The sequence below is a fragment of the Ursus maritimus genome, assembly GCF_017311325.1.
Source record: "Ursus maritimus isolate PB19 chromosome X unlocalized genomic scaffold, ASM1731132v1 scaffold_X1, whole genome shotgun sequence".
NCBI classification, from domain to species: domain Eukaryota; kingdom Metazoa; phylum Chordata; class Mammalia; order Carnivora; family Ursidae; genus Ursus; species Ursus maritimus.
In genome coordinates this window covers 89,617,430-89,630,638 of record NW_024423319.1, presented here as the reverse complement: position 1 = coordinate 89,630,638, position 13,209 = coordinate 89,617,430, and the positions used below count along the sequence as shown (strand labels likewise).

Here is a 13,209-nt window from a genome sequence, read left to right as displayed (position 1 = left end):
CTAGCCCCTCCCCCCTTCTCCATTTGCCAGTTTGGGTTTTGATCACTGAAATTTATTTTTTTTATCTCTTGGAATTCTGTTTTATTAATTTTAAAAGAGAGTTTGTTAGAGTCACCATAATGGTACCTCTGTGTACCAGGATGGCAATGAAACCTCACAGAATTATCTCTAGCTCCATTTTTAATGTTCTTTGGTTTAACAGTATGAAGCATTCAAAGGATTTTGAGACAGTATTGAATGACAGTATTACAGAAGCAGAAACAACTATTCTGGAAATGTCATCTGGTAGATTCATACCATGAAGATTATCTGGGGTAAGAACAAATAAGACTCTATCGCAGAGAACACTAGATTCAATAAAATTCATTGTGTAAGTGATTTGTACAGTGGCAGGAGGAAGTGTGGCAAGGAATGAGAAGTAGAGTGTCATGCCCTTCATACCTGTATTTGCTCTGGAGGGGAACTGGATACAAAACCCTGCCATCTCAGCCCTATTCCAAGAGAATTTCAATTCCAAGTACCAAAAGGTGCTCAAGTTTCAGGTCATAAACATTAAGGACAGTGACTGATCCAGAGTAATGATGGAGAAGAAAATATATCATGTCAAAATAACTTTCCATTTTTAGTCTTGAGCTAAATAAATAAGCTTACTTTAGTTGCTGAATCCAAGGGATAATTCGTTTCATATCATCGTTCACAGACTTCTCCATATCATCCAGCGTGGCCTGGTCTACAGAATACAGCACTTTGTTAATTCACTGCTTACATGAGCCATCAAATATTTAGATAGCCCAAAACTTACATGAAAATTATTGTTTTAGGCAGCAAGTAATGTTATTTTTGAGTCAGAGAAAAACTAAACTAAATGCATCATTAGGCATAAATTAACCGAATTTGTTTACCCTCTTTAACATTTAAAGAGAGTTACAGGTAAGACAACTAATTAATATCAAATGTACACTAGCGGGAAGAACAAGTAACAAATACATGAATTAATTCTTTTTAATTCCCATTTTAATTTCCAAAACTCCTGGTATAGTTAATATTTTTCACTTACATGTATTTCAAACTCCTAGTATTACTAAGCTTAAAACCGTAAAAATGCAAAAACTACACAACTCCATTAAAATGTTTATTAAACACAAATGATTTCTGGCATAAGCAAGAGCTGTTGGCTTAAGTTCTGCTTGCTAAATGTCACTTAGAATTTTTAATGACACCAAAAAATGTTATATAACAGCATGTTGCACAAAAAGCAAAACATAAAATGATTTCAACTAAAGAAAAAAGTATAGAGAAAATGAGAATAGCACTGCTATGGAAATTCATATGTTGAAGCCCTAAACTCCTAATGTGATGGTTTTCAGAGGTGGGGCCTTTGGAAGATAATTAGGTTTAGACAAGATCATGAGGGTAGGACCGAGGTCATGATGTGATGGGTGTCTTATAAGAAGAGACATCAGAGAGCTTGCTTGCTCTCCTTTCTGCCATGTGATGACAGAGAGAAGACCTAAATCTCCCAGCCAGGAACACAGCCTTCACCAGAACCGAACCATGCTGGCAACCTGATCTTAGACTTCCAAACTCCAAAACTGTGACAAAATAAATTTCTATTGTTTCGGCAACCCTCTCTGTGGTTCTTTGTTATGGTAGCCTGAACTGAGCCAAGCATGTATCCCCTGAAACAAGAATGACTGCTAACAGGTTAACTATTTTTTGTTTCTCTCACTTTTACATGTTTATCTTCCTTATTTACGAGTGTGTATTATGTAAATAGTCAAGAAAACAGTTAAATAGAAAAAATTTTTGAGGAACGAACAAATACCTTGTGCTTTGGAACCACAGTTAAAAGGTAATTCCTAAGTGTGCCACTTATCATTTAGCCAACATAAATGCAATGTGATTCAAGTAATGAGACCAGTCTTCCATGAACAATTCATAGACAAATTTATCTTTATACAGTATAATCAGAAAACCTTTTATTTTCACCAATCTAGCTTAATACTAATTTCAAGCAGCAAATGTGCTAATATGTGCAAGAACACTGTTCCATTAGCAATACAAAAACACTAAGTGCCAAGTGGTTCATCATTTCAGAACATGGTACTGAAACCAACTTGGTAACAGATCATGTTAGAAATCCAATGTTAATGTCTACTATGTTTAGGCCAGGAAAAAAAAATCCCTCTTCTCCAGGATTCTGTACCGTAAATCAACTTTTAGATGTTTACACTGTCATGAATTTGCTCTTCAGCCATGAGTGACATCAGAATCCTCTGTAGCTGTTTCCATGTCACCCAACTATTAGTGGTAATATCATTAATCTAAAAAACATCAGCCATCAACATTATTCTTTTTACAAAACAACATGAATGCACTTCATGTTGGGAAGTTTAATTTTTGATACAAGAAAATCCAAAGTAGACTTAAAACTGGCCTCAAGGAACAGATGTCAGCCAGAGTTACTCCTTCCACATCTACTTTCTGTACTAATACCACCCCTTCCAATACCCAATGGCAGAAAAATTTTAGTTTGCTTTTGTTTAACATTCTTCTTTATGCTGAGTGACTGTATCATTGAGTAACTTACCAAGTCCATAAAGCATCAACTGAAACATTCCAGAATGCAAGTCTACAAAAATGTGTAGACACTCTGAGTTACCGCAAGGCTCCAGGATGGGAACAACAAGAGCTGGAAGAGCAGTCTCTATGGAAGCTGAACGGTTAAGAATGAAAAATTATATTTCTATCTGAATATTTTCCAGAAAAAATTATTTTTCAGTGAGTAGAAACAAATGAACTATCAAACAATCCTGAATGTTAGAGGAAAAACATGATTTTGCAAAATTGGAATAGTACTATTATGTCAATTAGTAGCTCAAAAGGAAGAATGTATTCCTTGAGGTGACTTGAAACAAACATACCCCTCTCAAATACTACAGCAAAAAAAAAAAAAAATCGCAAGATTCCTTAAAAAGGGTTAAAAGAGCTAGTGAAAACATGAACTTCATCAGTGAGCTGAGCTCTAGTTTTACTTTCATTCAGTAATTACTAAGTAGTTTTTAAGGATTTTCTTTTTGATACAGTGGGAAGAAAATTGTTTGGTAAATAGAATAAATTTCATCTAAGGCCTCAGTATTTTCAATGCCATTCTTCAGAAACAGATGTTTTCTGGCAATTAGGGCCCGTGTGTTTAAAAAAAAAAAAAAAAACACTTGAAAACCATTAGGCATTATTGCTTATATAGGAAAATTTTTTTTCCAGTTATTTATGTAACGTCATTTTCAAGTCACAGATGAAATAAGAACATAAGCAATTGTTAAACACCAATTCCCAAAGCTGCCCATATACTTGTTCTAGAGCTTCGTAGTATTTCCACTAGGCCCAATTAACTCTTCCCTTAATCCCACAAGCTGGCATAACAAAACCCAGTAAAGGAGCAAAGCATTGAAAGCACAGCCCTGCTGCTCAGACTGAGGAGTTATAAAAGGAATATGCTCTTCTAGTTACCACGTTCCTCTAACGCTACAGCACAGAAGAAAAGGCAGGCAGTGAGGAGAGTGGTAATGTAGGCCCAGCCTTTCACCAGGTGACTTCTCTGTGCTACTTTGTTAAACAAGAACAATAACATCTTCCTGTCCATGCCATGGGTCCTTAGGAGGAAGAAATGACAAGTTTGTGAAGGTGCTTTAAAAAGCAAAGTGCTCAACAATGTACATTATCTGTAGACCTTTATGAATCAAAGAAACAAACCAAAACCTCTTATTAGGAATTTGCACAATAATTAAAATGGGTGAAGTTACCATTGGTGCTATCTACACATTGGTGCTATCAAACAAGTTAATAAAGCCAAAAAATAGCAGGAGACATATTTAATCAGATAAAAACAAATATCTTTCAAGTAGTCTACTACATATCTGTGAAGAAATGTTTAACATACAGAGCCAGCAGAACTGTCACCTAAAATAAACACAAAAGAACAAAAAGGTACAAATTTTTTACAATATTGTATAATTCAGAGCAATGTGAGAAATTAGTTCAAATTATGTTTTGCTGAATTTACTGTTAATATAACAAACACTGCTTATAGATTTGAAGCAGGATTGCTGATTTTTAACACATATCTGTACTGTTATAATTCCTAATGGATTAGAAATGTATTCTTTAAAGCAAAACCATTTTTATTTTTTGTTCTTTTTCTTTTAAATTCAATTAATTAACATACAGGGTATTATTAGTTTCAGAGGTAGAGTTCAGTGATTCATCAGTCTTATATAACACCCAGTGCTCATCACATCACGTGCCCTCCTTAATATCCATCACCCAGTTACCCCAACCTTCCACATCCCTCCCTTCCAGCAGCCCTCAGTTTGTTTCCTATGATTAAGAGTCTCTTATGGTTTGTCTCCCTCTCTGATTTTGTCTTGTTTTATTTTTCCCTCCCTTCCCCTATGCTCCTGTTTTGTTTCTTAAATTCCACACGAGTGAGATCATATGGTAATTGTCTTTAACTAGCAAAACCATTTTTAAAGCGGAGCAATGGTGCAAAACTCATTCTGACAATTAGGATAACAATTATAATTTCAATCTGATTATCAAAACTGAGTATTCTTCAAAAGACAGGGCAGAGAATATAGAAAGCACAGTCCAAAAGATAAATACTTTGATGTGTATCCCTAATAACTGCCAATGTCCATATTTTTCTTTATAGAAAATAAAATATATAAGGTCCTAAGCATTTAAAGGCAACTGATGTGAAGGTATCCAAAAAAGGCAAAACTTACAAATAAAACACAGAAGGGGAATTAAAGGCTGTGCAAGATGACAGGATGGTACACTACTTTTTCCTCCACCGGGAATGTATATAAATCTTCTCTCTTATTTCTCCATATCTATTTATTGAGGACCAGATGAGGAATGGACCAATACACAGTAATATAAAGTGTGAAGACTAAAGAGAGGCAACTAAGCCCAGTTAGGAAGAGCTAGCTGTGTGTGGTCCACAGCTTCCGAACGGCCCTCAATACCCTGATTCTGGCACTCAAACACCACAACACGAAGGCTTTCAAGAGACAGGAATGCTGCAAATGGGGCCACCTGGCAAAGTGACCTTAAGTTCCTTGCACTGCCTTTTTTTGACCTTTTCTTCAAAGTTCTGCCTACAATCCCTCGAGACATTCCCACCCCCATGAAACAACACACTGCCATCTAGACTGTCCAAAACCTGCTGTCTGTACATTCCCCCAGCCCTCCCTGAAATGCTCCCTTGTCCAAGCTACTCATATCCTTGGCTTATTCCAGTGAGGAGTGGGAAGAAAAGCCAGGTGATTAAGGGTGATTGCACTATAGGATTCAAAAACAGTCCTCAGTCCCAGTAAAGGATGTGACTAAAGCATGTTTTCCCATCACAAAAGGGATCAAGTAAGACTGCATGAAGAATACAAATGCACAAACATGAATTTTAAAACAAGTTAAAGTGTATGTCATAAAATGGTGGGTGAGCAGGCCCTTTCCTATAGCAGTCCTCATTTCCAGAACTGTTCTGATTAAAGCAGGTCTGAGGAGCCCAACCTCACATGCAAGAGCCTACCTCTGAAAGACAGCACGGTCTCCAAAGCACCCTTCTCTCACACCCAGGACTCTACATACACGCAGAACATGAAAACCACTGGTGGAGCACACTCCCGCTAGAGGTAGAGATCCCGGAAGAGCCTGGACTAACATCCTTGAGTTACAGAAGAGAATGGGGCCCAAAGAGTGTTACTTGTTCTAGAACATGCAGCTCAACTCAGACCTTCCGGCTGCCCAACCAATGAGATCTCTACAAAATGGCACTGAAGGAAAATCTTTGCAACTTTATCAACAAGGCACAAAACTATTCCTATGTAAATACTTGGTTAGTCTATTTTTCAAAGTAATTTAAACAACCGCTGGGCAATCACACTGAGTTTTTTACTTACTACTACTACTAAGCCTTATTTATGGAGGATAGTGAAGTAAACCAGAGCCTATCAAAAGATCACAAACCTCGATTTTCCAGTCCCAACAATTTTAGAATTTTACTATTTTGAAAAGTTAGAAATAAAAAATTAAGATTGCAAAAATCCTTAAAAGTCTTCTTTACAAGGGTGCCAAGACAATTAAATAGGAACACTGGTTTTTTCTTTTTCCAACAAATGTTACTGAAAGTGCATACCCCCAAACAAAAGAAAACAGTTGGACCCCTAGTTCACCCCACATACAAACGTTAGCTCAAAAAGTAATCTAAATCTAAATGTAAGAGCTAAAACTATGAAATAGTAGATGAAAAGATGTTCAAGAATCATTAGGCAAATGCAAATCAAAACCACAGCGATACACCAGTTCACACCCACCAGAATGGCTAGAAACCAAGATAGTAACTGGTATTGGTAAGTATGCAAATAAACTGGAAACCTCACAACACACTACTGGTGATGGGATTATAAAGTGGTGTTAAACGTGTAAAAAGGTAAAACATAGAGTTACCATATGGCCCAGCCCTTCCACTATTAGGTACATGGCCAAGAGAAATTAAAACAGGTCCACACAAAAACCTGTACAACAATGTTCAAAGCAGTGTTATTCATCATGTGATGTGGGAAATAAAGGCAGAAGGAAACGTAGATAAAATTAAATGTCCTTATAACCCGCAGCCCATTGACAAATATTTGAGACACGCAGAGCATAACTCTTCCAGGAAGCTCCCAACTGTCTTAATGTTAATGCCTTGCTAGAGGGAAAAACAACCTTGGTTTGACAATACCAAGGCCTCAGGTTTCCCCAGTCTTCTTTCAGCATATGAAAATCCTTTTGAAACTTCCCTGATCTTTACTTCCCCCTACCCCAAAGTATGTCATCAGTTGCTCCTCACAATCCCAGGGCAGTAGCTCTTTCTGCCCATGGGTCCTGTCCCCGTGCTTTAATAAAACCACCATTTTGCACCAAAGATGTCTCAAGAATTCTTTCTTGGACATTGGCTCTGGACCCCACTAAACAAAAACTACGTCATTTGGAGCCCAACATGGGGCTTCAAGTCTTTTCATCTGGACTCTGAGCTTCCATGCACACTTGTGAGTACTTTGCTCTCCCTTTATTCTCATTCCAGGGGTTCTTCAAGGAGTACAGTCTTATTGGAACACTTTCATGTCGTCTGCTCAGGCTCCAATCCTCTAGCCCGTGGCTACTCTACAGGGACGAGAAAGACTGCCTTTTGGCTGGAAGTTAGTACAATGGCTGGAATGGTAACAAGACCCATAAACTTGATGCTCTCTCTTTATTCCCGTCCTAATACAAAGTTGTCCGTCTTGGGCACGGGACACCCACCTAAGTGACTAGCACGGCTACCGATCTTAACACTCCCATGTGAGGCTTCCTCCTCATTGGTTGATTGTGATCCCCTCCCACATCCCTGGTCTCGCTGCTTCTGGCCGAGAGACCTCCACTGGCAGCCGGCCAAAACCAGGAACCGATTGAATTAAAACCCAACCACCAACCGTTTTCCTAGGGAAGCTGGCTGTAAAGACTACATGTGTTGGAATGTCGCTTAAATCATGATGGATTTCTATCTTTACTGTTTTCTGTCAACGTCCTCTAACTACTTAAGTTACAAAATTGGGTACTCTTGTAAAACTTTTCTAGTATTTTCCATGGGTTAAAAATGGCAGGTTCTTTGTGGCCTTCATGGCGAGGCAAGCCTAGGCAGTGGGTCCTTCAGCAAGGCGAGCCAAGGCACGATGGGGCATGACAGGGCCTTCATAGCAAGGTAAACTGGGTCCATATGCTGGCACCCATCGTAGTCTAGAATGTGATGGGGATGTGGGAGGCAGGCCTCTCTCCTACAGGGCCTTTATGGCAGATGGTGATCATAGCGATTTTGTTCAAGGGACGCCTTGCGTTGCTTTGACATCAGGAAACTCTGACACATCCTGTGTGTGGGACCCCGAGAGTCGGGGGTAGGGGGGGTTTTGGTAATGGACCATCTCTCTTCAGTCCCCAAGGACTCTCCCTTGGGATGTCTTTTAACCCACTGGAAACCATTCCGACTGCAAAATTTAAGAAAGGTACTGCATGACCTCGGTAGCATCTATAAGTTAGATCTCTTGTGCAAGAAACAGCAAATAGACGGAGGTACCCTAAGTCCATCCAGGCCTTCAGGGCTCTAAATCAGGACCCAGACCTAAGGGCCTCTTGCAGAATGTGTTTGATCATAACCAGACCAGTAAACTCCCTCCTGATATACTGGATGATAATTATCTATATAGGCCTCCTCCGAATAAACCCAGGTTGCTGGAGAAAACACAGGCCATTCTTAGCAAAGGTGACCCTGACTTTCTCACTGTTCCTCCTAATAGACCCAGGCTACTCTAGCACTATGTGGGGGCTTCTTCCTCATTTGCCAGGTTAATGGATAAACCTGGAATCAACTCTCTCTGGTTAGTCTACCTTGGGATGGGGACTTTAAGCAATATTCCCAAGGAGCTGCCGAGACTCCCTTTGTTTCAGGGAAATTCCCCGTCTTCTCCGGCCTGACATGGACTGCCTATTTCCTTTTGTTGGTGGGAAAACATGGTATCTGCTCCTCTGTTGGGCTGATGAGCTCTAGAATTGGGAACCCTTTTCTCTGCCTTCTGGCAGCACCTCACCTCTTCAGCTTCCTCCTCCTCCTGTTTCTGCCCCACCTTGAGTGTGGCCTGCATAACTGGCTTCTATACCATCCTCCGTGCCTCCTGCACTACTGGCTCCTCCTCCTGCCCTCGCTATCAAGGAGCGAAGAGCAGCCCCTGGACTTAACACCACCCACTTTTGAGATTTCCCCACCAGTGTCCCAGGTAAAAATTAACAAAGAGGAACAAACTGACTTTTAAAAAAGGATCCAGGTGGAATATAATTCAGTATTTAAACTAACTTAAGTTTGTTGGCTTAATGTAGGCCTGTCTTTAAAGTTACAAGCATTAAAGGTGAAAGTTTTATTCTACCAAGATTTACTGAAGGTCAAATAAGCTTGTGTTACCTCTGTTGCAATCTTTAGCAAAAAGATGACTTAAAATGATGGTTAACTGTCTCAAGCTTTCATGGGTAATTGTTAAGATAGCTTTCAAAGTCTCTGGTAACCTGAAACTTTAAAGTTTTGCTTGGATAAGTGGGCCTGAATTCATCGGACATCCAGATCTTTTCCAAATAGGATAAAGTGCTAAAGCACTGATTATTGGATGTCAGTTTGTGCTTCTGACTTATTGCGGAGAAACTAGGATATTTGGGTCTGTCAGTAAACACGCTTTGTGCTTAACAGATTCATAAATTTGCCCTCTGAAGAGTTTTGGTGTAACAGTTCACAATTTGTTACTAGTTAGCTTTAGTTTTGGTGTAACAGTTCACAATTTGTTACTAGTTAGCTTTCACTGGAGACTAAGGTTCCTAAGAGTTAAAATTCTGCTAAATGTGGGGCGCCTGGGTGGCTCAGTCGTTAAGCGTCTGCCTTTGGCTCAGGTCGTGATCCCAGGGTCCTGGGATTGAGCCCCACATCCAGCTCCCTGCTCAGAAGCCTGCTTCTTCCTCTCCCACTCCCCCCTGCCTGTGTTCCCTCTCTCACTGGCTGTCTCTCTCTCTGTCAAATAAATAAATAAATAAGAGCCTTTGGAATCTCTTATTGTCACCTTGGTTAAATAAAAATAATTAAATTTTATAATGATCTGTAATCCTATTCGGGCATGTGCTATAACTTTCTGAGGTTTTTTTTTTTTTTTTTTTTTAAGATTTTATTTACTTGAGAGAGAGAACGAGTGGGGGGAGGGTCAGAGGCAGAGGGTGAAGCAGACTCCCTGCTGAGCAGGAGCCCTAATGCTGGGCTCATCCCAGGATGCTGGGATCATGATCTAAACTGAAGGCAGATGCTTAATCTACTGAGCCACCCTGGTGCCCCACTCTGAGTTTTTTTTTTTTTAACAAACTTCCCAAGATTTAAATTGGAAATTAAATCTCTTTGCCTCATTAGGCCTTTTTATTTGGTATGTTAAATTATTCTGGAAGCACTGTTAAACAAATAATAAGCCTTAGGTTACGTTTGGGGAAATGCTATAACCATTCTAGCTAGAGATGATATACAGTTTAGAGTATTAATATATTCTGGTATAAGACCATTACTTAATATTCTGACTGCTGAACTGTTATGTGTCACAGAAATAACCAGATTTCCTTGCCAGCTATGTTGTAACCTCACAGATCTTTAGCCACGTCCATTTTTTAGTCTTTTTTCATTTATAGTTATTGTTATTTCCTTGCAAAACGTGTTTCATCTTCAAGGAGATTCATAAAAAGGGCTTTTGATAAATACAGGTTTTTTTTATATCTTTAAGATCATAAAACTGAAATGGTTAAGAATTTCCAGAACTAACTAATCTGAGGATGATTACAGTTTATGACTCCTGTTTAAAACTTTGCTGATTCTCTAATATTTGTACTTCTAGACTAAGGAAACTTTCTCTTAAGATATCTATGATATGGAAAAACAAGAAAATAGTCCTCTGAACAAATGGAAGCCTTTAACTTTTCTCTCTACCTGAACTCTATGAAATTCAAAAGGTCTCCGAAAGTATTCTCTCTTATTTGCTTACGTTCAGTATGAATGTGTTCTCCTTACGACAGGACAACATTGGAAATATTGGTTATTTTACCAAGACTTTGACTGAATTGTCGTATTTGAGAGACCTGCATCGACTGAGATATGGCCATATAGCTTTAAGGAATTAAGGCTGACTTTATGAACCATGGAGCCAATAGAGCCCCTTGGAACTGTTGGCCTGATACCTTGCTTAGAGAGTTCCCAGCAGCCTTGCCAGGTGAGTAAAAACTATCACTTCCTGGCAGATGCAGGAACCTCGGGATACTTTGGGGATCTCAAGAAGAGGAATTTGCCCAAATCTACAGGTACTGCAGGTATGTCTGGCAAGCACTTGGCTTGGCTTCTGGCCTAGAGAGGCTACTCGAAATTAAATCTAGTGATTCCTTATAAAAAGTCCAGCAAAGCAAATTGTAGAACATCCCTATGATCACTAACTATTCTTGCTGAGCTTATGTAAATCATTAGGCCAAGTTTGTTAAAATCGGACTTATTTTACAAACAAATTAGTCCCAATTTGGCTATCTCTGATTAAAAATGAAAATATTTCAATAACACATCTTTGTAGATACTAGATTTTAAGCACTGAGACTCAAGAAAACTGGATTACTCTTTTAACATCAGGGTTTCTCCAAATGAGGATTGCCCCCAACAACCAACAGGGTTAAGCCCCTTTGAGTTACTGTATGAAAAATCTTTTCTCATTGTAAACCTATCAATAGATGGAGACTATAATGCTTTGTTGAATTATTCACTTGAGGCTGGGTTAATTCATAAACCTCTAAATGAATATGCAAACCATGTCCTCCCTAAACCTGATCTGATAGTCACTAGCAACCCACCCCATATAAACCCTGCTTAGTTTATTTAAAGGACTGGAAGTCTAATACAGCAGGGGATTTAACTCCAAAAGAAGGGCCCCTACCGGGTCATATTATGTATTCCCACTGCAGTAAAATTAGAGGGGCACTCTTCGTGGACTCACATATCATCTAGAATAAAACCTGTATTGCCTTCACAGGAAACCAATGAGCAAACTCTAACATCCCTTTTTATTCCTGTGAACCTTGGAAGACCTTAAATTTCTTTTCAAACGACAATAAAGGACTGGAGGAAAATTTTAGTTAACTATCAAAGGTCCTTTTATTCAGAGTTCTCTTTCTCATTATAGTATTAACCTTCTTTTATTGTCTCTTCTGGTGTCTCCCTGCCTGGTGCCAAGACTCCTTCACCACCATAACTTCTAGCTGACAGGATGATCCTCTCTACTCAAGGAGGTTCAGATATGTTGTCTACCTTGGACTGGCTGCTTTTGCCTTTGGTAACTCCTATATAGAAATTCCCCAACTGACCAATGTTGACCCATAGGTAGGGACATCTCTACACTCCATTCAGCAGAAAGAAGTTACAGAAAATGAGACCTTCCACCCTCAGCAACCTTAAAGTAAATTTAAGGGTCAAAATTGTTTAGGGGGGAATGATGTGGGAAACAAAGGCAGAAGGAAATGTAGATAAAATTAAATGTCCTTATAACCCGCAGCCCATTGACAAATACTTGAGACAAGCAGAGCATAACACTCTTCCAGGAAGCTCCCAACTGCCTTAATGTTAATGCCTTGCTAGAGGGAAAACCCACCTTGGTTTGACAATACCAAGGCCTCAGGTTTCCCCAGTCTTCTTTCAGCATATGAAAATCCTTTTGAAACTTCCCTGATCTTTACTTCCCCCTACCCCAAAGTATGTCATCAGTTGCTCCTCACAATCCTAGGGCAGTAGCTTTCTCTGCCCACAGGTCCTGTCCCCGTGCTTTAATAAAACCACCATTTTGCACCAAAGACGTCTTAAGAATTCTTTCTTGGACATTGGCTCTGGACCCCACCAAACACACCAACATCCAAAAACTACGTCAGATGCAACCACATCAATGAAGAATGGAGAAGCAAAATGTGGTGTATCTGTACAATGGATTATTGGACAATAAAAATGAAGTACTAAAGCATGCTTTAACATGCACAAACCTTAGAAACATTATGTTAACAATATGCAGAAGACTACACATTATACGATTTCATTTATCTGAAATGCCCAGAACAGGCAATTCTAAAGAGACAGAAAGATTAGTGGTTGCCAGGGGCTGAAGGGAGGGATGAATGGGGGAGTGACTGCTAATGGATACAGAGTTTCTTTGGGGGATGATTAAAATGTTCTACAATTAGATTGTGAAGCTAGTTGTACAACTCTTGAGTATATGAAAAACCACTGAATGAGTGAATTGTATGTGAATTTTATCTCAAAACTATTATAAAAAAAGAAGAAAATGGGGTGGGGGGGCGTTATGTGTGCTTTCTAACCCCAATGAAAGTTTTTGTTTTTTTTAAAGATTTTTATTTATTTATTTGACAGAGAGAGACAGCCAGCGAGAGAGGGAACACAAGCAGGGGGAGTGGGAGAGGAAGAAGCAGGCTCCCAGGGGGGGAGCCTGATGTGGGGCTCGATCCCAGGAACCTGGGATCACGCCCTGAGCCAAAGGCAGACGCTTAACGACTGCACCACCCAGGCGCTACCCCCCCCCC

The 13,209-nt window shown here is 39.4% G+C and overlaps 1 protein-coding gene across 2 annotated transcripts in view; it reads right to left on the bottom strand.

Annotated features, from left to right (window-relative positions):
• Positions 1-13,209, bottom strand: part of MED14 (mediator complex subunit 14) — a 72,699-nt gene that overhangs the window by 40,351 nt on the left and 19,139 nt on the right. For both annotated transcript variants that reach the window (XM_040632887.1, XM_040632895.1), the window contains exons 11-12: positions 2,591-2,716; positions 652-730 (exon numbers count right to left, since the gene is read on the bottom strand). In XM_040632887.1, the coding sequence (XP_040488821.1) occupies positions 652-730; positions 2,591-2,716 (205 nt within the window). The remainder of the gene's footprint in view (positions 1-651; positions 731-2,590; positions 2,717-13,209) is intronic.